At 41.6% G+C, this 24,042-nt stretch overlaps 1 protein-coding gene across 3 annotated transcripts in view; it reads left to right on the forward strand.

The window, feature by feature from the left end:
* The window catches only part of DRAM1 (DNA damage regulated autophagy modulator 1), a 39,998-nt gene extending 25,453 nt beyond the window's left edge, over window positions 1-14,545 (forward strand). The window contains exons 4-8 of one of the 3 annotated variants that reach the window (XR_003970527.1): window positions 3,102-3,279; window positions 7,472-7,530; window positions 11,549-11,641; window positions 12,225-12,426; window positions 13,372-14,545. Coding sequence is in view for 2 of the 3 variants with exons in the window: in XM_030323506.1 (XP_030179366.1) it covers window positions 3,102-3,279; window positions 7,472-7,530; window positions 11,549-11,641; window positions 12,225-12,269 (375 nt within the window). In the remaining variant the exon portion in view is untranslated. Of the gene's footprint in view, window positions 1-3,101; window positions 3,280-7,471; window positions 7,531-11,548; window positions 11,642-12,224 lie in introns of all 3 variants that reach the window. The other 2 variants (XM_030323506.1, XM_030323508.1) reach the window with 2 other exon arrangements.
* Window positions 14,546-24,042: the final 9,497 nt, after the last annotated feature.

The raw sequence follows: 24,042 nt of genomic DNA on the forward strand, positions 1-24,042 counted from the left end.
TTTCAACTTTCTAGTTTTCTCTATTTTTACTATCTTTTATTGTTTTAAATGTTTATTTATTTATTGTAAATGTTAACTCATTTTTTGAGAGAGAGACAGAGCGTGAGTAAGGGACGGGCAGAGAGAGAGGGAGACACAGAATCCAAAGCAGGCTCCAGACTCTGAGCTGTCAGCACAGAGCTTGACATGGGGCTCGAACTCACGAACTATGAGATGATGACCTGAGCCGAAGTCAGACACTTAACCAACTGAGCCACCCAGGTGCACCTCTATTTTTTACTTTTTTAAATTAGTAAGAGAGTTTCAAAAAAGAGGTCCAAAAAGGGTGCTGGGTTTTTATTTTAGCCTCTATCCACAATTCATGCCTCATCTGAGAATCATTTCACTTCTAAAAGACCTTTGATGCGAGAGTGTGTACTCCACAGCGGAAAAAGCACCTCCCACATACGACCCCTGCAGAGTCAAGGACCTTTTGACCCAGTAATGTCAAGGTTAATGTGGGGGTTTGTGAGGGCCCATGAAGTTTGCAGATTAAGATCCTAAAGGATGTGTTGAATTGGCCAGGGTTTAAGAAGTGAATTCCCTGATAGTGTAATTGGAGGAAACAGAGTAAGTTCAGGATGTTGATTTACTTAGCAAAAAAGAAAGTAGACAGTGGAAAGCATCAGGATTCTCAGAAGATTATTCCTTAAAAGGACTCATTAGCAGTGGACATCTTGCCTTTTGTTTTCCCTTGTCCTAATGTGCCTAACATTCGAGGTGGGAGGAGAGGATCTGTTTGTCTTCATTCTTTTATTATTATTATATTTTGGTTTAATATTGTTTTTTCCCCAGATTTACTGAGGTATTATTGACATATAACCTTGTATTAGTCTAAGGTGTATAACATAGTGTTTGATATATGTATATATTGCAAAATGACCACTATAAGTTCATCAACATACATTGCCTCACATAGTTACAATTTTTTTCTTGTGATGACAACTCTTAAGATTTACTCTCTTAGCAAAAAAAAAAAAAAAAAAAAAAAGATTTACTCTCTTAGCAACTTTCGAATATACAGTACAGCACTGTTAACTATGCTCACCATGCTGTACATGACATCCTCAGGCCTTATATCTGGAATTTTCTATGTTTTGACCCCCTTTTCCCCACCTCCCCCCCCCCACCTCTGGCAACCATCAATCTGTTTTCTGTATCAAAGAGTTCAGTTTTTAACTTTTTTAAGATTCCACATATAAGTGAGATCACACAATATTTGTCTTTCTCTGTCTGACTTATTTCATTAGCATAATACCCTCAGTATCCATCCATGTTGTCATAAATGGCAATACTTCTTTCTTTTTTATGGCTTAATAGTAATTGGTGTGTGTGTATCACATTTTAATTATCCATTCATCCATTGAGGGACACTTAAGTTGTTTCTATGTTTCGCCTATTGTAAATAGTGCTGCTATGAACATGAGCATGCAGTTATCTATTCAAGAGAGTGATTTCATTTTCTTTGAATTATTGTTATTTTTCATTGTACTAAAATAATTGGCCATCTAAACCATTTTTAAGTGTACAGTTGAGTGATTTTTTTTTAATTCTTAAAGTACTTAAATGTCTACAAATTTTTTAAAGGGCATAGAATGTGTTTTATTTTCTATATATAACTTTCCTAAATCTGTATGCCATGCTAGGTATCCTAGGAATACAAAATCCATACCTAATAAATGAGTAATTGATAGGCCATGTTGCAAAATGTCAGTGCAGCCATATTTTATTATAACATAAATCAAGTTGTGGATTTTCCCTTATATTCCTAGGTTTGATACCAGGAAATAAATTTCCCTGGCAAATAAATTTGAAAGTGGTTTTTCTTTCTTTTTTTTCCTTAAAATTTTTTTTTTTTAATGTTTGTTTTTGAGACAGAGCATGAGCAAGGGGAGGGATAGAAAGAGAGGGAGACACAGAATCTGAAGCAGGCTCCAGGCTCTGAGCTGTTAGCACAGAGCCCGACGTGGGGCTTGAACTCACAAACTGCGAGATCATGACCTGAGCCAAAGTCAGACGCTTAACTGACTGAGCCACCCAGGCACCCCTGGTTTTTCTTTTTTTAATCTTCTTTTCCCATGTGGAGAATAAAGATTTGATATCAGTTTATTTTTGAACAGATGAAGAACACCTGTTCTTCAGTTCTGGGGAAGCCTGGGTGACCCATGTCAAAGAAAAGTCTGGGAGGGACAGGGTGTGGACAGTGGGGCCAGCAGGAGTCTGGGGCCCAAACCAGGCCCTCTTGGACAATACTTTCACTTCCCCCTTTGCAAAGCTCACATCTTCAAGTTCAACCAGAGACTCTGTCGTTCAATCCAATATCATAGTTATACCATAATTGTGCCCGTTGCACAATTAAAAGGAGCCTAAAGTGAGCTCCTTGAATGGTCTATCATGAGCATGTTCGGGATCAATACCAGACTCTTTGCCTAGATTGGATGTAAGGGTGCCTTCTGGTTGAATTGGCTGGTTAGAGGATGTAGGGGTAGGGCCTTGACTTGAACCTACCTTGGCATGGCAAGGGCAGTGTCTTTACTTAGATTTGCATGTGCATGTGGGGAGAGACAAAGAGACTATTGGGGAGCAGGGAGCCTGAAAACCCGAAGCCACCCTTGGTACCTTCACGGAACCAGTTGCATGCTGTTAAATGAAATTCATCATATAATTTTCACTGCAAACCTGCAAGGCAGAAATTATTATGCCTATTTTACAGATACAGAGACTGAGGTTATAAACTAACATCACAGAACCCAGTGGCAGAGTTGAAATTTTTTTTATCCGGTTCTGCCAGACTCCAGAGCCCACCATATTCAACTCTCCCCCCTCGAAGGCAGATATCACTTTGTCCCTGTCCAGCATGCCCACGTTTGCTGTGGAACAACTAAGGGCATTTACTGCAGGGTCTGGAAGGCTTTTCTCTTGGTAGTCTTCTGCAGGCAGTCACATTTTCCAAGGAGTGGTGGGTGCATCTGTGGCTTTGAGTGGACCAGCGTGGGTGGGTGCGTGGGCCTACTGCACGCGGACTCACGTGGAGTAACACCTGTTTGTGACTCTCTCTCCAGGAGTTAGCTGTCCCTCTGGTCCATGACGGCGGTGCCCTTTTGGCTTTTGTCTGTGGTGTGGTCTACACACTCCTGCAGTCCGTCATCTCTTACAAATCGTGTCCCCAGTGGAACAGCCTCTCCACGTGCCACGTGCGGATGGCCATCTCTGCTGTTTCCTGCGCAGCTGTGGTCCCCAGTATCCTTTTGCACATTTGTCAGTGTCTTCGAAAGCTTAACCCTTCTCCCTCGCCCCCAAAAAAGTATGAAAAAAAAGGAAAAATTAACAGCCCCATTTCCACATGCTTCAGAAGAACAACTGGCGGAAAAGTGTAAATCATTAAGAAAATATTTCCACATTGTGTTGTTATTTCAAAAGAATCTTTGTGGGGAATGGTGTGCAGGGAGAATGGAAACATGTCCAAACACTTTAGTCTGTTTCCTTTCCTCCCAACAGGGAAAATTTCATAAGCCATGTGAAAATATTTATTTTTCTTTGTAGTGCTTGGTCAAAGACACCAAATATTGATATTGTACTTAAAGTAATAGCCCTGTGAAGTCCCAAGGGGCTGTACTCTGCCCTCACCCTGCACGTAGGTGATTCATTAGATGGTCTGACTTACTCATCCATGTTAAGAGGTTTTAGAAAGCTCTCTATCATTTATTTCTAAATCACTCGAAATACACTTAGCCTTCTCTTGTTATCACTGATGCCAGTTTCAAAATGAAATCTCATTCCATTTTCATATTCCACAATGTGAAAAGAAAATCTGAATTTTTATGCTTATGCATTCTGATTTAGAGGGAATGAGAGCTTGATCTTTCTCTCTTTCTTTCTAGAGCTATTTAACAGAAAAAAAAAAAAAAAAAAAGCTGTGTCTTTAAGAGGTGGAAAATTCCCCGTCTTTCAAAATACCGTCTATAGTCCTATCAGAGAAAACTGCAGAGGCATCAAAAAATGTTGATTCCTGTCAGATTGTAGAAAAATAGAAAACTATTTAATTAGTGGAAACTTTGTTAGTCTGGATTGAGTTGTATAAAGTGGGCAAGCTTGAGTAAAAATGCACCATGTGCTTCTAAATATTAAGCTCTGTGATTCTCCTTTAAAATAGAAGCTATACAAAATGTACAGTCTAAGTATGATTTTGGGTTTCGTTTTGTTTTTTTCATCTTAGGGAAGGAAATTTTTGATTACAAAATTTCTAAGTACAGAGGAAGCAAATCCTAGTGTTGAGAAATTTAAACAAAATACAGACCCTTGTTCCAGAGATGGTTCCTTCTCGATTCTTTGTTCTATTTATGGATTGAAGACACTCATGTTTGTCTTCAAATATAACTACTTTTAGCTTGTGTTAGTTGTAAAGTATATAGAAGTGTTTGTAGTGTTAAAACCAAAGTTCCTTCCTTGCTTCCAACTTTGGAGACACGTCTCTAGATGGTAAAATTAGAGAGAATTTTAGCAGAATAAGGCTTTCAACCATCAGAGTTTCACACACAAATAGTTCCCATTTTTAGGCAACTCCAATGAGCCATGCCAAGGGACAGCTTTCCCACAGAAACAGATCATGTCCCTGTATTAAATGAACTTGAATGAATTCATCCATATGAAGAGTTCTTTTGTCTTAAACATTAGCAAGGTATTTATATTTCTTTACAAAGATTTCAAAGCATCTTTGAAATGCCCTTGTCTCTCCTTACTACAGTATTTCTGTGAAACACCATCATTTTACTACTGAAGAAACTGAAACAGAGAGTGAGGCTGGTTGCTAGGATCTTGCTTCTAAGCCCTTCCTGTGAGACTATCCATCCTGCACCTGGCTTCTAAAGCTTTCAAAACCTTCACAAAATCACTAACAGCATAAAGCCCAGGCTCCTTTTCTTGAGACCCATAATTTGAGACCTCATTTTACGTTGTTTCTTCTGGACTTGCCTGCTTTCTGTTCTCAGCTTTCACCCGTTCTCTTCTACCTGGATGGATTATCTTCCTCCACCTTGTTTTCTAGAGCCTAGCTGTCCAGTATGGTAGCCACTAGCTACATGAGGCTACTGAGCACTTGAAATGTGGCTGGTCCACATGGAGATGTGCAGTAAGTGTAAAAACCACACTGATTTCAAAGATTTAAGAAGAAAGAAAAGGAGAATATAAAATACGTCACGTTACTTCTTTATATTATTGCATGTTGAAATGATACCATTTTTGATATATTGAGTTAGATAAGATATATTATTAAAATTAATTTCATTTGGTTTTACTTATGTATTAAGATTTATTTTTATTTTTTTTTAAATTTTTTTATTTTGGGGAGAGTGCATGCTCAAGTGGGGGAGGGGCGGGGGGAGAGAATAGGAGAATCTTTTTTTTTTTAACTTCATTTTTTATTTTTTAAAATTTACATCCAAATTAGTTAGCATATAGTGAAGCAATGATTTCAGGAGTATATTCCTTAATTCCCCTTACCCATTTAGCCCATCCTCCCCTCCCACAACCCCTCCAGTAACCCTCTTTTTGTTCCCCATATTTAAGAGTCTCTTCTGTTTTGTCCTCCTCTCTGTTTTTATATTATTTTTGTTTCCCTTCCCTTATGTTCATCTGTTTTGTTTCTTAAAGTCCTCATATGAGTGAAGTCATATGATTTTTGTCTTTCTCTGACTGACTAATTTCACTTAGCATAATACCCTCCAGTTCCATCCACATAGCTGCAAATGGCAAGATTTCATTCTTTTTGATTGCCGAGTAATACTCCATTGTATATATATATACCACATTTTCTTTATCCGAGAATGGGAGAATCTTAGGCAGGTTCCACACTCAGCACAGAATCCAACGTAGGGTTCAATCCCATGATCCTGGGATTATGACCTGAGCCAAAATCAAGAGTCGGACGTTCAACCTACAGCCACCCAGACGCCCCTAAGATTTTATTTTTAAGTAATCTCTACACACAGCAGGGGGCTTGATTTCACAACCCCGAGATCAAGAGTCACATGCTCTACTGACTGAGCCAGCCAGACACCCCCTCATTTGTTTTTTTTTTTAGGTTTTTTGTTGTTGTTTGTTTGTTTGTTTTTTACTGTGGCTACTATAGTAGAATATTTTAAATTACGCATGTGGCTGGCATTAATTTCTGGGGTGACTCTGCTCTAGAGAGCTCCTCAAGCCTCAACTCAGATTAGGCTCAACTCAGTGAAGCCTTTCCTGACCCCTCACACCCCATTCCACTCTGAACTCATCGTTTTCCCTCTGAGTCATCGCTGTGCCCTGTTCTTTTCTGTCTTAATGCAGCACATTCCCTGGGCTTCGTCCGATAAGGCTGTGATGTTTCCAAGAGCTGACACCAAGTCTGTTTTTCCAGAGTTTTCTCTATCTCCCCCTTCCTCCCCACCAGCATGGTACCTGATGCACAGAAGATAGGACTCAAGAACAAAGAATTAAGAGACTTTTAAACTATTAGAAACAGATATGGTAATGACATGATCAGAGAATCTTCTATGCTTTCTACTCCTTTTATTTTGAGAAACTGAGAAGTGTTAAGAATTGCAAAATATTGGGGGGGTGAGGAGGGCAGGGAGAGGAGATGCTGACTCTGTATTCAGAGGAAGTTCTAAACTTGGCATTGACTCTAAGCTTTGAATTCGTCTGTTTGCAAAAGCATTTTAAGAGCATCTCATCTCTAGCCTTCTCTTTTGCATTCTAAGCTCCATCAGAATGGCTGTCCCCGCCTTTGTGCAGACAGTCAACGGAGGCTCTGGCCTCAGTCCTGGGCACTGTTTGACTGGCCTCTCAGGGTATCTCCTAAGGTCAGAGGTAGGACATTATCTCTTTGATTTGTACACCCTTTGGGCCAGGAAGGAAGGGCTCTGCTTATACCTGATTACTTGATGGGAAAAGTCTGTTTTTTAAAGACAGGAGTTTGAATCTTTACCTTGTTTTTGTAGACGAATCTTGGTAGTTTGTGCTGCTTTTGTACCTTGAAATGTTAATCTTTCCTTACAGCTGTTGTCTTGAAAATAGTATTTTAGGGAAAGAGTATTTTTATTCAATACTTTTATTTAGGGAAAGTAGTATTTTAGGGGAAGAGTATTCAAAAAGAACATATCTGGATGGCGGTGTCAGTCATTTTGACAAAATTTAAAAAGCAGAGTAGGCCATAATGTAGCCACAAATTAAAATTTTACTATATGTAACTGAAAAGGTATTGCTAAGGAATGACTGTATTTCCATCACAGTCTAATTTAAGGGTTGAGATTATAAGAAGCTGATATAACTGGTTTGATTACAGAAATGTTGGTATTAATATTTTGACCCTGTGTGATGATTATTAGCAGAATAGTCTTAACATTCAAAGACCTGGTTTTTTTCTGGACTTTCCTTAACAATCTCCTTTTTTTAGTGATCGCCTGTGCTTCACTAATTTCTATAACCAAGCTGGAATGGAATCCAAAAGAAAAGGTAAAATTTAACTCAGTATGATTGTTGAACGTGGTTCCTGGGATTATTTTCAAAATTTTGAATTCCTAATTGAATTTCCTAATCAAAAGAGGTAGGGTAGGGGGTCAGTATGAATTAAGGTGTATGGAGGGCAGAGGAAGCAGAGAATGTTAAGCAGAAAGGATGAGATCAGCTCCAGCATGGAGGGTAGTTTGTTTCAGGATGGCGTGGAAAATAAATGTGGTTAGGGCTATATTTGCAGGAGGGGAGTTAACGCAAAGTTTTTGAATAGGCAAGTACGTGGAAAGAAGATTAGCAGGGAGATATTAGTCAGAAGCAACCCTGGGATGAATGGATGAGGAGAGAGCCCGGAGTTAAGGTGGCAGGAAGAAGGCAGTTCTCTAGCTTTCAAATCAAGATTCGCCTAGGGGACTCAGCAGCACTCATTGTCAGGGAAATGAAAATCAAAACCACAATGAGATATCACCTCGTTCTGACACCTGTCAGAATGGCTAAAATAAAAAACACACGAAACAAATGTTAAGGAGGATGTGAAAAGAAAGGGACCCTCATGCACTGTTGGTGGGAATGCAAACTGGTGCAGCCACTGTGGAAAGCAGGATGGAGGTTCCTCAAAAAGTTAAAAATAGAAGTACCATATGATCCAGTAATCATGCTACTGGGTATTTACCCCAAAAATACAAAAATTCTAATTCAAAAGGATAGATGCACCCCTATGTTTACTACATTATTTACAATAGCTAAATTGTGGAAGTGGTCCAAATACCCATTGATAAATAAATGGATAAAGAAGATGTGGAATATATACACAATGAAATATTACTCAGCCATGAAAAGAATGAAATCTTGCTATTTACAACAACATGGATGGAGCCAGAGAGTATATACTAAGTGAAATAAGTCAGAGAAAGACAAATACCATATGATTTCCCTCATATGTGGCATTTAAAAAGCAAATGAGCAAAGGGAAAAAGAGAGAGAGAGACAAACCAAGAAACAGACTTTTAACTATAGAGGATAAACAGATGATTAGCAGAGGGGAGGTGGGTAGAGGAATGGATGAAATAGGTGAAGGGGATTAAGAGTACACTAATCATGATGAGCACTGAATAATATATGGAAATGTTGAACCATTATATTGTACACCTGAGATTAATATAACACTATATATTAACCATACAGAAATGAAAATTTAAAACTTTTAAAAATGGAATGAAAAAAGGGGCATCTGGGTGGCTCACTCAATTGGTTAAGCATCTGACTCTTGATTTCAGCTGACAGTTGTGAGATCAAGCCCCGCGTAGGGCTCTATGCTGACAGGTCTGGAGTCTGCTTGGGATTCTCTTTTCCTCTCTCTCCGCCCCCTCCTGCTCATGTGCGTGCGCGCGCGCGCACACATACACACACACACACACTCTCTCTCTCTCTCTCTCTCCCTCTCTCCCTCAAAATAAATAAATAAACTAAAAAAAAAAGGAAATAAAAAAATTAGCCTAGGGTGGAAGTAATATGGGGAAATATTTAATGGGTACTGGCAAGTGACAAATGAGAATAGAAGGACATGAATCAAAGAAGACTTCCAAGTGTTATCTTGGGGAAAGCAAAGAATCTGTCCCCATAAACAGAGAGAAGTAGGGTCCTGAACAGGAATAAATGATTCCATGGCCGGGGGCAGGTGGGGACTGGGTGGTTTGTTTTTAGAATTGTTGAATCTGAGGCTGTAGTGAAACATTAAAGAGAAATGTCCAGTTATTGTGAGGGACTAGACTGGGTGGGGGGCAACTGGGAACCATCAGGGCACAGGGTAGAGGGACTGGTAATTTCCAGCCCAAATGTCAGAACACCTGGAATTGAAGGTTTGGAGTTGAGATGGACTCATGCCATTGGCTACTCATAGTGGTGGCTCATCTAAATGCCACTTGGGAACGAATGATGCCCAGGAGAGGAGAGTTAGTGGGAGAATGGCAGTTTGTTTTTCAAGGACCAGGGGAGTTACCGATGTTTTTCAAAAGGCAGTTTCAGTAAAATGTTGGTATCAGAAGCCAATTGCAGGAGGTTAAAGAAATGGTGAGAGGGATGGTTCATTCATTCATCAGTCTAGTGTTTGGAGGTGTGAGGAAAGGGAGAAATAAGATGGTGGCTAGAGGGCCAGTGGGATCAGTGGATTTTCCACAACAGAGGACTGGGGCATGTGAGGAAGCCTGCAAGAGACAACAGAGAGACTGAAGATGGGGAGGAAAATAATGATCCAGACACAAGTTTTAAGAAAGTCCCTTCTGAAAGCCAGACCTCACAGCCAAGCAGCTTCCGGTGTATTTTTACCATTCAGCCACTGGGGGGAGGCATTTCACCACAAATCAAACAAACCAGCTGCTGGGAAGGATTCATCAGAGTATATATATCCCCCAGGCAGTTGAAAATTGTTTTTTGTTTTCTCTTCTATCTTAAAAATATGAAAAGTACCACATTTTTGTTCACTCCATAAATTACCATGCTATGCTTGTGTTTCTTTCTGTTCCCAATATCAAGGAATGCACACAAAACCCTTTGCATTAATTCACTGAATGGAATAATCAGTTAGGTACTTCCCTAGACTTCTGTGGAGTGCGTGGGAACTTTATAGGACATTCCTGTGCATTGACTTACTTGGTAGGGAGTGTAAGAATTATAATATCATTGTCTCATTTTATTTTATTATTAAAAAAAAAATTTTTTTTAATGCTTACTGCTTACTTATTTTTGAGAGACAGATGGAGCCTGAGTGGGGGAGGGGCAGAGAGAGAGGGAGACAGAATCTGAAGCAGGCTCCAGGCTCTGAGCTGTCAGCACAGAGCCCGATGTGGGGCTCGAATTTGTGAGCTTCAGTATTATGACCTGAGCTAAAATTGGATGCTTAACCAACTGAGCCACCCAGGCACCCTTATAATATCATTGTCTTATTAAAAAAAAAAAAAAAAAAACAGTTTATTTATTTTGAGAGTTGGTGGTGGGGGACAGAGGAGGGTCAGAGAGAGCAAGAGAGAGAGAATCCCAAGCAGGCTCTGAAGCACTGTCAGCACAGAGCCTGACATGGAGCTAGAGCTCCCGAATCGTGAGATCATGACCTGAGCCGAAGTCAGACGCTTGACGGACTGAGCCACCCAGGTGCCCCTAAAAATGCTTTTAAAGTAATTTACCGCATTTAAAAATCAGGAGAGATCACATACACAAACACACAAACACAGGCTTTTTTCTGAATCTCTCAAAGCAACACTGGAGTCACAGTTTCCTATTTGAGGAAAACGGAATTGAGCCGATGAGGAGTGGGCTCTCAGTCCTCCCTCTCTTTTTGCAATCATCAGTTCCATTTATTTTTATTAATTCTCTGGCCCACATAGGAGAAACCCCCAATTAAAGCCTTCCATTCTTTCATCCCTGCCCCCAATAAGATAGTTAACGTGTAGATGTCTCATTAGCCTGCGCTTTGTGGCTGTGTTTACCTTACAGTGTTAAGCAGAATTAGGTTCTAAACGGACATTTTGTATAGTAACAGGAAATGTAACACCAAGTGGTGACAGCCAGTCTCCTCCAGGTGCGAGAGCTCATTCTGTTTAACAAGGGCCCAAAGGCTGACTAGATAAGATGTTTTTAGGCATGCCTTTGAACTTTGGGATTCCTTAGCAGTGGGAGAGCAAGTCATGCCTTGAATGGAAAGTTCTTTCTTCCCTTGAGTCCAAATATGTTTCTCAGCCATTTTGTGGCCCTTATTCTGCCTTTTGAAGTGTACAGACTAGGTCGTAAAACCAGAGTGTACGAGAGCCCCAAGAACTTTTGGGATAATTGCATTCACATTCTCATTGGGCAGGTGCCCTCACTGGGCAGGTGTTCATCTCCCTGGCCTTTCACTGCCTTTTCTCAAGGGGTTGATTTATGCTCATCAGACAAGGTTTTCATCTGGTCTGACCAGCGTTGTATTTCAATACATACAGTATGGTGAAGGTATTTAGGCTAAATTCTGTTTCTTTATTGTTGCTGTTAGGATTATATATATCACGTAGTGAGTGCAATCTGTGAATGGACAGTGGCCTTTGGTTTTATTTTCTACTTCCTAACATTCATCCACGATTTCCAGGTAGGTATTTACCAATTCAAATGTTATAAATTGCTGACAATTAGGATTAGGAGAAATCCATAGAACATTTCTTACACTAAAAAAATAAAAATTGAAAAATTGAAAAAAATTAAGAAAGCACTATCTGTCTTTTTACCCTTATGTGTTTGAAAAACATGTAAATATTAAGGGAAGCATCTTTAACAGCTCTCCCAACAATGAAATTCTCATATGTCCTCTGCCACTAGATGCCTATAGTCAGATATCTTGGTTATTAGCTTTTTGAAGGCCTCATTTACTAGTTCCGAATAATAGGAAATATGTCCATTTAATAAACAAAAATTTGTTGTGGAAAATGTTCCCAAGGTAGAGAGAAGGTAGGACCTTATCAGGTTTGGCAACAGGGAAGATCTTACATTTTGAAACAAGTGAATTCTTAGCTGAAAGGATATAGAAGAAAGCCAAGAAAACTCTTTAAGACCCAACTCGAACTCTGCAGAAACCATAGTGAGGTCATCTCTGAAGGGGTGGGGCAAAGCTGTTGGGAGTCCATAGCTGGCACCAATGTACCTCCTTTGAAACCTTTTTCTTCTGTCTTTAATAGAGTGTCACCCTAAGGATATCCACAGAAATCAATGATGATATTTGAAGAAAGAAGAATTATATGTCACTCAGTGAAAGTCGCAGGCAATTTCTGGAAGTGGTACAGAGGAGGGTCTTAATGCTGCCCTGTGTGGAACGCATCTGCAGTACCTCCGGGACTTGAATTTCATTAAGAATTCCCAATAGTTGTACTATTTCCAAAGGTATGTTTTCATAGTGAGTGTAGAGCATTTGTGACATCGTAGCAATGTTTTTATAATTTTCTAAGTAGACACTTTTTTGTATTAACAAATTCATTACAGAGAAGATAAGGTGTTACAGAAAATGGACAGCTCTTGTTTTTGCACAGATTCTGTTTTGTTTTCTTTGTGTGTGATTGGTGCGAATACACTAAATAAGGAATTCACTAAGAAGTAAAATCAGGGCATATTCATTTAAAATTTTTATTTTTAGAGCATGAACTAATTTTATATCACGAGAACACTTACAAAATTTGATTTATCATGATCGCAATGATTTAGTTAATAAATTAACACTATCAAGGATACTCTGATTTTTATGTGAACTAAGCAAAATGCTTCTGCTGAAAGGCCTTACTATCTCTATGCACCTTAACTCTAAGTGAACACAGAAGACCTCAGGTTTTAAATTCCGCCCCCCATGGGCCTCCCTGCCCACAGAGCCACAGTGTTTACCCTTGCTGCTGACTGACATGCCATAGTGGGCCTAATTCCAGGTGGGATGAATTCAGCAAGGCAGATTAGAAAAACCTTAGAACAACCAGAAAATGGAAACAAGCACCTGACAAGAAAGCCTCGTTGGATTCTGGATCGTTGTCCTTGCTGGATGAGCAAGGATGGAAAGTATCTCAGGGACGGTTTGTGGAAGAGATGGATTGTGGGAAGACCTCTGGTTAATACGAACCCTCCACAAAAGCCAAGCTGTGAAAAGCATTAAAAAGACCATTTGTAAAGGCACCCTTTGTTGTAACTGGCATAAATTGATATATAGTCTGACTCAGAAGCTGAAACTCACATCTCGAATTTATTTCATGGCAGTAAACCTGTGGAAGAGCATGTAGATCTGAGAGAGGAGAGGGGAGAAGGTAGAGGGTGCAGTTTATTTGATCCTTCTTTTTATGCCTGTAGCTGGATGTTTGCATACCTCACGAAATGTGAACCTGGTCCTTTGTTAAGACCTACACGACCTACACGCTCCACCGTCTCACCCAGATCACAAATGACAAATGAAAAGCAAATCATTCCAGAACAAGAAGCGGGCCTTGACATGTTAAGGCTTAGGTTTGAAAACTGAAGAGAAGGCCTTCCTTCAAAGACCCTCCAGACCACAAACCTCCATCTGGCGAAGTGGGTCCAGACCTTGAGTTCATTTGCCAGGGCCAGAACTTGGACAGCCTGGGAGGGAATCCGGGAGCGGTGAACACATCATGGCTCTTCAATAAATATTTACCGAGTGAATGAAGCAGTCGGCCACCTCAGCAACAACAAACTGTGTTGCCTGTATTCAGCAGTGAGAACCTGATAACCACGTCTGAGTCTGTTACAACTTGTCGTGATGCTGTGGGTCCCCATAGTAACACTGGAACTGAAAGACTGACTGAAGCTCTGGCAAGCATTCATTATCTTGAAGATGGGGGGAAAGTGTCACATTCCTGTGCCGTGAAACCTGTAGGAGAATGAGTCCTCAGCTGGGACTCACTTTGAACAGACTTTTCTTATCTGCACTTCTCATGATGCATTATTATTCTTCATGTCCGTATCTCTCCGTGAGATAGATTGGCAGAGTATGTGCCTTGTTTATCTTTGTAAATCAGGCGTTTACCAGGATGCCTCCTGGTACACAGCAGGTGCTCAATAAATACTCATGAATGCATGAATGAATGAATGAGTGAACAAGTGAAGGAATGACTAGGGGTATTTGTAGTGCTGCATAGTGAGATTTACACTGGTTTACTAGTTAAGTGATAAACAAATGGTCTGTATCACTCAGTAATGTTGACTGTTTTGCTTTGCATACTGTAAACATTTCAGTTGTTTGGGCTTCACGACCCTATGCCAACTCTCTTCAACCTGGACAGTTACCACCAAAATTGTTACATGGGATAGACAAAACGGTACACCTGGCTTGCCAAACTGAGAATGCCAAAAATCACTCCAGACAATCACATTCTGCTGGTTCCCTGAAACCCCTAAAGCTGGTCTCATCCACATTTATGGTATTATTTCTAATTTCCATGACTTTGCATTTCCTTGGCCCTCTTGGCTAAAAGAGTAGAATAAAATGAAATATTTCTTTATTTTAGCAATTTGTGTTTCTGTTCAATTATAACATGTTGACTAGGTACTACCATGAAGTGTCTATATCCAGGGAACAATTCTAGCTCCACTTGGACTCTATAGAGGTAGAATTTAAACTCTATGTTTTCTTAATTCTTACAGCTTTGCATGTGGGCACAGTGGTTCATCTTTGTAGAGACTCAAACATTAGTATCAGAAGTTCATATCAGTCTGGACTCTTAGAGTTGATGGTGCCAGAAATCCAACTCAAATTTGTGGAGGGAGAAAGGGGCATCTGTTGACTCAAGTGACTGAGAAGTCCACGGGTACAGCTGGCTTTAGGGATGGCTGGTCTGAAAGTGGCACCAGAACTCCATTTCTTCTCTCCCTTTTGCAGCTCTGCTTTTTCTCTCTATTGACATCATTCTCAGGCAGGTTTTCCCCCGGTGGAAGTGAGATGGCTTCTAGAAGCTCCAGGCCTACAACCTGTCCAGCAGAAAGAGAAGACTTCTCAATAGTTCCATCAAAAGCCTGGGAGTTAAAGCTCATTATCTCTGACTGGCTGGCTTGGGTCACATGCCCATGCCCAGCTCAGGGAAGTATGATGCTCTGATTAGTCAGCCTTGTGTCACCTGTCCACCTCCGGACAGGTCAACTGTGTCTGAGATGCTGGGCTGATGGTGGGTGAAAGTTGTTTTTCAGAAGAAAGGAACGGGAAATGGATCTGGGACAGACACAAAGCAGTAGATTCCGTCATGGAATTAAAGCTTTCCTCCAAACCCCCACACCAGATGTCTTGGGTGGTACCACACGACAACTTGTTTCCAAGTAGAGCAAATTATACTCGCTGACAACCTTTTCAGGTTAAAAAAAAAAAGTAAACATCAGCCACTTAGGTAACAAACAGGCCTTGAGTTAACTTCAAAGTTATGTATTTTCAAGCTTTTTGTGTTTTTATTTCACCCCCATGTGTCTGGTCAGGCAGTCAATTATCACATTTCTCAGAAGAGGAAACTAAGGCAAAGAGAAGCTCTGTGATATGCAAGAGGTTCTACGGTGGGATGGCAACAGATCCCGGTCTGGGACCCTTGTTTTCCTGATTTCTGATCAAGTGGGTCTTTTTCTTTCTTCCTTTTTTTTTTTTTTTTTTTTTTTTAAACACTAATGGAGGATTTCACAGAAATTGCATTTCACAAACCAAATTAAGTACATCAGTGTTGTGCCGTGTTTGGGTTTCCTAACATCCCTTGCATGTGGCATTGTCCCATGTTCTCATTCTTTTGCTCAGTTGGAGACATGCTGGTGTGGTGTTTGGGCCCTGGAATGAGGAAGGGGGAGCGGGAGGGAGATAAGTGGCATCCCATTCTCTCCCACTCCCTGATTCTGGCAAGTCAGTAAGCCCAGCCGTCTCCCCACACACATATTCTTGGTCTGGCTCTGAACGCCCGGCATTCTCAAGGCCGGAATGTCATGCATTTGCGTCCTGTCTGTTGCATAAGAGAGCAACCACAGCCTCAAGCCCTGGAGGAGAAGCTTCTGGCTCTCCTTGGTCACCCCCAGGAGACTCATCTTCTAAAGTGAAGGGCAGCAGGATGCCAGACCCATACTGGGGGGTGGCGGTGACTTCCAAAATCGATGCCCAGAAAATGCTGAACGAGGTACCAACCATCTGCTCTGAGAATTGAGCCAGGGTGCCATCACACACATAGTAAGCCCACAGTTAGTCCCTCGGCAGTGAGGAGTGCTCTGTGCCCCACTGTCCCCGAAGCCAGCTCTACCTCTGAACTCTTCGGTTACAAGAGTTGACAGAGTCTTTTGAACTTCAATAAACTTGATAAGGATTTCTGATGCATAGCCCTGTAAGAGCCCTGACTGATAGGCCTTACCATCCTGGGGTGGAAAGATAATTTCTAGATAAGTGGGGATTCAGCTGCTCCCATTCCCAGCCCTTACTTCCTGACCCATTTGTTATTTAAAAATTTTTGAATCAGTAATAGTATTCAGGGGATTCAAAAATCAAAACAAAATAAAAAGGTATTCTGTGAAAAGCCTTTGTACTCTTCCTTTATCCACACTTATTCCATACACCTCTCTTTTTGCAGATAGCCACTTTTTATGAAAATACAAGCGGAAACACTTTTTAAAATGTTTCCCTTTTAACTTCTGCCCCCAACGTAGCATACTGTACCGACAGCTTTGAGCCTTCCTTTTTTTGACTAAGCAATGGGTCTTGGAGATGCTTCCTTATCAATACAGAGAGCTTCCTTATTTTTTTAGTTGGTTCTGTGTTACACCTGCATTGTATTCCATTGTGTGGCTGTGCCATCATTTATTTAACAAGTCCCCTGTTTGATGAGCTATCGTCTGGTTCCCAGACTCCTGCATGACCTTGTACATACATCATTTCATGCATGTGCGAGGAAATCTGTGGGAGAAATTCCCATAAGCGGGAATGCTGGGACAAATGGGAACTGGGTTTGTAATTTGGCAAATATAGTCATCTTGCCTTTAGAACCTTTTTACTTGATCATTTTTTTTTTTTGTTGGGAAATCGTTCCAACTATTTTACCCTTCCTTCTAAACTGAGGATGCTGATTGTAAGTTCACCTTTGCAGGGGTGAGTCAGTCATTCATCGACAGGCACAGATGTGGATTCTGGGGTAGATGGTGTGGGACAGAGGCAGGCTGACCGGGTCACTGTTCTTCTACAAACACTCTCCCTCTTTGTTTCCCCTTTTTATTTAAGCACCTAAGGCAGGGAGGGCAAGGCTGTTTGCTCCCCTCTCTGTGGACAGCAGGACTCTCTTCTCTCTCCTCCCCAAAGGCTCCGCCTCTTCTCGTTTTCATGGTCAAAAGTGTCTCCATCTCACTTGGGGTTTTCATTGTCATCTTGCACTTTTGTCATTGCCTCTTCTAATCTTGTGCTTTTTCTACCCACTTTCTGGCATCTCTTTGAAGGGCTACTATTCACTTACACTTTCTTCTGAGAATACTTTGCTTTTATAGACCTCAGTCATCAATCACAATATCCCTTTTCCCCTTTCTGGCAGACAGACTCATGGCTGAACACCAGGGAGAATTCACAGATCCTTTGGCCCTCCCTGACCCCTTGGCTTGGTGGTCATTGTGGAATGGCCCAGGTGGGTGGGGGATACAGCAATGCAGGAGCCACAAAGAGAGAGAGGAAACTCCAGCTTTGAGAAACTGAAAAAAACTTATTTAGAAATAATAGGTTTTAATTTTTCCTAAATGTACCTTTTATGCTATTTTTTAAATGTTTATTTATTTTGAGAGAGAGATGGAGAGACAGAGAGAGAGAGAGCGTGTGGGTGGAGAAGGGGCAGGGAGAGAGAGAGAGTGAAAGAGAGACAGAGGGAGAGAGACAGAATCCCAAGCAGGCTCCGGGCTATCAGCGTGGAACCCAACATGAACCGTGAGATCATGTTCTGAGCTGAAACTAAGAGTCAGATGCTTAACCAGCTGAGCCACCCAAGCAACCCCCTTTTATGCCATTTAAAATATTTACACGTTTTACTTTAAAAAAAATTTTTTTTTCAACGTTTATTTATTTTTTGGGACAGAGAGAGACAGAGCATGAACGGGGGAGGGGCAGAGAGAGAGAGGGAGACACAGAATCGGAAGCAGGCTCCAGGCTCTGAGCCATCAGCCCAGAGCCTGACGCGGGGCTCGAACTCACGGAGCGTGAGATCGTGACCTGGCTGAAATCGGACGCTTAACCGACTGCGCCACCCAGGCGCCCCTACACGTTTTACTTTTTAAAGTGGCTTAGGTTCACAGGAAAACTGGGTGGAAAGTACAGAGCTCCCCCACCGCCCACCACATGCACAGCTTCCCCCACAGCGTCAGAGTTCTCTGGGTCTCTAACAGCAGCAGGAAACCATAACGGTCTCAGGACTTGGGGTCCTGGGTTCCAGGTCTCTTGCCCATCAGAATGATATTGGCACCAGTGATAAGAATGCCTGGAAGACAGACTTCACCTTCGTGAGTGATCCTTTTGCTCAGGGTCGGCCCAGAGGAGCAGGTTCCTGGTACCACCCAAGACATCTGATTTAAGGTGAAGAGTGATGTATTTAGAGCTGGCCAGCAATTTGACAGCTGCTAACATAACCTTTAACACGTGTACTAAAATGAATCCTGAGCTTAGTTCAGTCTGTCATTTCCTCTTAATACTTGAAAAGTCACAGTTTTGTTTGAAAGTTCCCTCAAAAGGCTCTCGAGGGTGAATTTACTCTTCCGCTTGACTGCACTTGGAACCCTTAAGAGCCACCTTGAAGTTGAAACTGGGAAAATCCCGGGTTTCTCTGGCCAAGAGAAGAAGAAAAGGTATGTTCTGAGTTTTATTAAATAATTACCTGGTTGTTGACATGTTGGGGGAGAGGGGAAAAAGCTGAGGTGTTGGCAAGTGTGGACAGAGGTTAGTAAGGATCGTGGGTCACGTGGCCTATAAATGAGAGAGAACATTTTCGTGTTCAGGAGATGTGTTGTTCTGACTCAGTTAGGTAAGCCTTAGCGTCGCACATCATTATCTGGACTCTAAATGACCATGCTCAAATGTGATCCAGGGCATCCTGAAGATCGTTGGCTGTTGGGAGTAGACACATAGGTGACTTGAAGGGAAGCGAATGCAGAGAAACAAAACCCAGAATTAATTGGCCATTTTGACTTCCCATCTGCAGTTGGTCTGAGTGGCAGATTAGGGCAGGTTTCCTAACAAATTGCTCCGAGACTAACTCTGTTCAGAGCTTCAGGAAGAAATGTCGTTCTCAGTTTGGCGATCCCTTTGATCGGTATTCTCCAAAACTCCAACCATTTGTATGCCTCCTTTGTAATTTTTTCATGCTAGTAAATTACTGCAATTTACTTAACACTTTTCAGTGACTTGCTATATGACTTAACTATATTTTAAGAAGAAACTTCTCCCACTGCTTCTCCTTCTGGCTGCCTAGCTTAGTAAATGGTGTTAACATCCACTGGGTCACCCAGGGCAGAAACTTGAGAACCATATCCTAGACTTCTTACTCTGTTCCCTACCCGACCTCATATTCTAATAAGTTTATCTCCTATGTACAGGGTGAACAGATGGTTTAGCCAAACCAGAGTATTTTGGGGGAATGAAAGGGACACTATTGGCAATTGTACCTAGAATAAACTGGATCTGTCTGAAGCAATTGGAATGTCTGATCAACCCATCTCTATGGTCTTTAATTCTCTTTCTCCTATTTCCACCATCACTACCTTGGTGCAGGCCTTCATAATCATTTGCTTAGACTAGTACAGTAGCTCACTATTGTTTCGTTGATCTCAGTCTTGGTCCTTTATAACACATTGCACATACACATGTGATATATATAACCTTCTTGAAATCCTTTAGTGGCTCCCCATAAATCCCCTAGTATGGTCTGTGAGGTTCTTTACAGATCTGGTTCCTTTTTATTTTTCCAGCCTGTGAGCTCATTAACTTATTCATTTGTCGACATTTACTGAGAGTTACTCTGGGTTGGCACAATGCTAGGCTACGGAATATGACAATAAATAAGACGGGCTCTGGCCTCAAGGTATTTACAGTGGAATGGAGAAACAGCCAAGGGAATACTACTGTAAAACGTACTATGGAGAAGCACTACACTCTTTGATCTCGTTGCTCTAAGTGCGGTTCGGGGACCAGCAGCATGAACATCACCTGGAAGCTTGACAGCAATGCAGAATTTTAGGGCCCTGCCCCAGACCCACTAAGTCCAAATCTGCATTTTAACAAAATGCCAACATGACTGGAGCGCACGCCGGTTTGCAAAGCCTGGGCTGTGTGACCAGTTGAGGCACCTGGTTCAGATCCCCAGGGATAATCATGCCTGGAGGGAGACCTGGAGGAGGAGCCAGTTTGCTGAATGGAGGCAAGGTGAGAAAAGACACAGAGTGGAGGGATTCGCCTATGCTGTGGCACAGAGAGGAAGAGAGAATATACTGTTGGGTGGGAGTCACAGATTTTTCAGTGTTTGGGAAACACAGGTTGCAAATGGGAGCCTTAGCTAACTCAGAGATACCCTTATTCAAGGGAAAAAATGATCAATTTTAGCACCTCCATTTCTTCTTTGAGCCCATCTGGAAACAGTGATTTAGAAGAAATACTTTGATTCAGAGAGACAGCAGGATAGAGGTTACCAGGCCTGGAGGGAGAGGAGAATAGGGAGTTACTGTTTAATGGGTAGGGAGTTTCTGTTTGAAGTGATAAAAAAAAGTTCTGGAAATGGATAGTGGTGATAGTTGCACAACATTGTGAATATACTTTAAGGCCACTGAATGATATACCTACAAATGGTGAAAGTGGTGATTTTTTTTTTTCTTCCCCAAAGTTTTACTTAAATTTAAGTTAGTTAACATACAGTGTAGTATTGGTTTCGGGAGGAGAATTTAGTGACTCATCACATACAATACCCAGTGCTCATCACAACAAATGCCCTCCAGAGTACCCATCACCCATCTAGCCCATCCCTCTACCCACCTCCTCTCCATCAACCCTCAGTTTGTTCTCTATAGTTTTTCTTTTGTTTACTTAAATCCAAAAGTGGTGATTTTTGTGTTATGTATATTTTACCACAATTTTTTAAAAAATGAGTACTGTGGAGTCAAAGGAGGCTTAATTTCAAGTTCCAGCCTTGCCAGATCCTGGCAAGTCAGGTAACTTGTTGGAAACTCAACATGTTCATGTGTAAAATGGGCCAGATGATGGTACCTGCCTCATAGACTTGTCATGAGGATTCATTGGAGCAAGACCTGTAAAGCACTGGGAGCTTGTTGGCTTATCTTTGGGCCCATCCTTAGCACAGGGCCTGGGATAGCCAGAACTCTGCAGTGCAGCTAGAATCATTCCTTCCTTCCCATTTGACTGAGGAGGTGGTTTTCTACTCTGGCTGCATGTTAGAATCACACGGAGGGAATCCAGGTGATTCCAGTGTGCAGCCAAGGCTGAGAAACTCTGCAATAGAAGTGGGTCACAAACTTGAGTGTGCATCAGCATCACCTGGAGGGTTTGTTAAAACAACTCCTGGTCCCCATCCCCAGAGTTTCAAGGTTAGTAGATGGGGACCAGCCTTTCACTTTATCATCTGCCTAGTGGCTCTTTCCTTTTGTTGGCAGAGTTTGTACCATTGCACTCACTATCTGACCTCTTCCAGGTCCATTACTCTACTCCAGCTTTTCTTGAAAACATTTGCCAATAACCTTTCTCATGTCTCAATAGTCCCCAACCTGTCCTGGCTTTAGACACAGTTTACCATGTCTCAAAATTCTCCTCCTCTGAATTCAGAGACGTAGTCTTTGCATTTTCTTCTTCCCTTCTCCCTCCCCAACTTGGAAGCAGGGATTCCCATGTGACACTCCCATGACCATATTCTTGGGTCCCTATATTTATCCCTTAAAAAGAACACAGTCTTGGAAATGAGACAGACATGGATTCATATCTTATGCTTGGGCAACTCGAACACTGAGCCTCCTTTTCCTTTCCGGTGAGTTATGGGTAAAGATAACAGCACCTCTATAATAATACATTCCTGACACAAAACACCCAATTATTAGTTATTACAGTGTGTAACCTGGGGTGCCTGGGTGGCTCAGTTGGTTAAGCATCCAACACTTGATTTCAGCTTAAGTCATGATCTCACAGTTTATGAGTTCGAGCCCTGCTTCAGGCTCTATGCTGACAGTGCAGAGCCTGCTTGGGATTCTCTCACTCCCTCTCTCTGCCCCTACCCCCCTCAAAAATAAATAAGCTATAGTGTGTCACTCTTAAGAACATGGCAAAATCGTGACTTGAAGACAACTCCGAGAGTAGTGGAACTAACCCATGGGGGGATACAGTAAGGGCTTTACCAAACCAGGATTTACCAAGGGGCAAGGAATGGTCCTAACCACAGATTTTCCAGAGGACCTGAGAAGACAGGGAGGTGACAGATGGGATTTGACAAAAGGAATGGCCAAGAAATTCTCTGTGACAACATTAAAATGTGAGCCTATGGGCTGGTCCACGCACAGGAAGGATGTTATTAATGGTGCTAGCACGGGCTATGGAATGGTCCCAGAGAAAATCCACAAGGGAATTTTAACCCCATCAATGTGGAATTCAGTCCTTTTGCAAGAAACAAGATGATAAAGAACCTGTTACAATTTGCATCATTTATTATAGTTGTGTGCAAAACATGACCACGGGGTGTTACACAGAGCTCTTGTTACAAGATGAGGGCTCTGAGTGCTGTTTCCCGTCGATGATGTTATTCAGCAGGATGGCTCACATGTTGAAATTTGAAACTCTTTGGGTGAAGAATCCCTCTGCAGGCTGTACCAGATGTTGCTTGTGTAGCTCCCCAAGCACAGAAAGATGAGTTAATCCTCGAATTATTCTGAACTTACATCAAACTCAGAGGCTTTGATCCAATGAGCCATGGCAATAAAAAACAAGGCTATCAGAAGAGCTGTGGGTGGTAGTCCTGTCTCTGAGAAAGGAACAGGGCCACTGGCTGACGGCTGCATTCCAAAAGGCCTCCAGATGCAGAGAGCCATGAGCAGAGGGCCTGACTTAGTGTGATGTTGTGAAAATCCTGCACTTGAAACACATGTAGTCATAAACAAAAACTTCCTCACCCTCTAAAGACCCTGCAGAAGTATCACCCCCTTCAACATGCTTCCCCTGGTTCCAGGCTCACTGATCCCACTTACCTTCTTTTATCCTCATCATCCATAACACGTAGCTTGACACTTGGTTATTCTACAAATACACAGTTTTCTCTCCCCAGTTATATGGTAAGTCCTAACTTACCTAACCTAACTTACCTTACCTAACTTACCTAACCTAAAGGTCCTAAACCAAATATATATATATATATATATATATAATAATTATTTTGTATTTTTGTATTTCTGAATGCCTAGCAATCTTAAGAGATACCATCGTCATCTTTTCATCCCTAAATCTGGCACAGCACCTGGCACGTAGCAGATACTCAGTAAGTGAGTAAATAGGTACTTATTACATGAATGGAATTGATTGATAGCTAAGTTGAGTTGGCAATCAATAAGGGAAGATATAACAGGCATTTCTTGTTTTGTTTGCCCAGCACCTCACCCCACCCCCTTTCTTCCAGAAGTTTCCTCTCCCTGATCCCCATCTTTGTGGTTCCCACAGGATCTGCTATGTTGTTTCATGACCCCGTGGAGTTTACCTGACTCGAACTGCTTCAGTGAGTCCTTGCGTAGAATTTTTCAACTTGGAACCATAAAGAATGTTAAGATAGCTTTTTTTTTTTTCCCTTTTCCTGATGACCAAAGCTATGAAATGTACTGTTAGCGAGCTCTTTGCCCCCATGTTTTTCACCACATGAAGAAAGCTGATCATTAGTTTGCATGAAGAATGAAACTAATGAAGAGAGTGAATGGACAGACAGAGACAAGAAGAATAAAAAGGAAACCTGATGGTTTTGAGTTCCTGGTTTCAGTTGTTCCCATGCCTCA

Source organism: Lynx canadensis, chromosome B4 (genome assembly GCF_007474595.2).
Source record: "Lynx canadensis isolate LIC74 chromosome B4, mLynCan4.pri.v2, whole genome shotgun sequence".
Classification (NCBI taxonomy): domain Eukaryota; kingdom Metazoa; phylum Chordata; class Mammalia; order Carnivora; family Felidae; genus Lynx; species Lynx canadensis.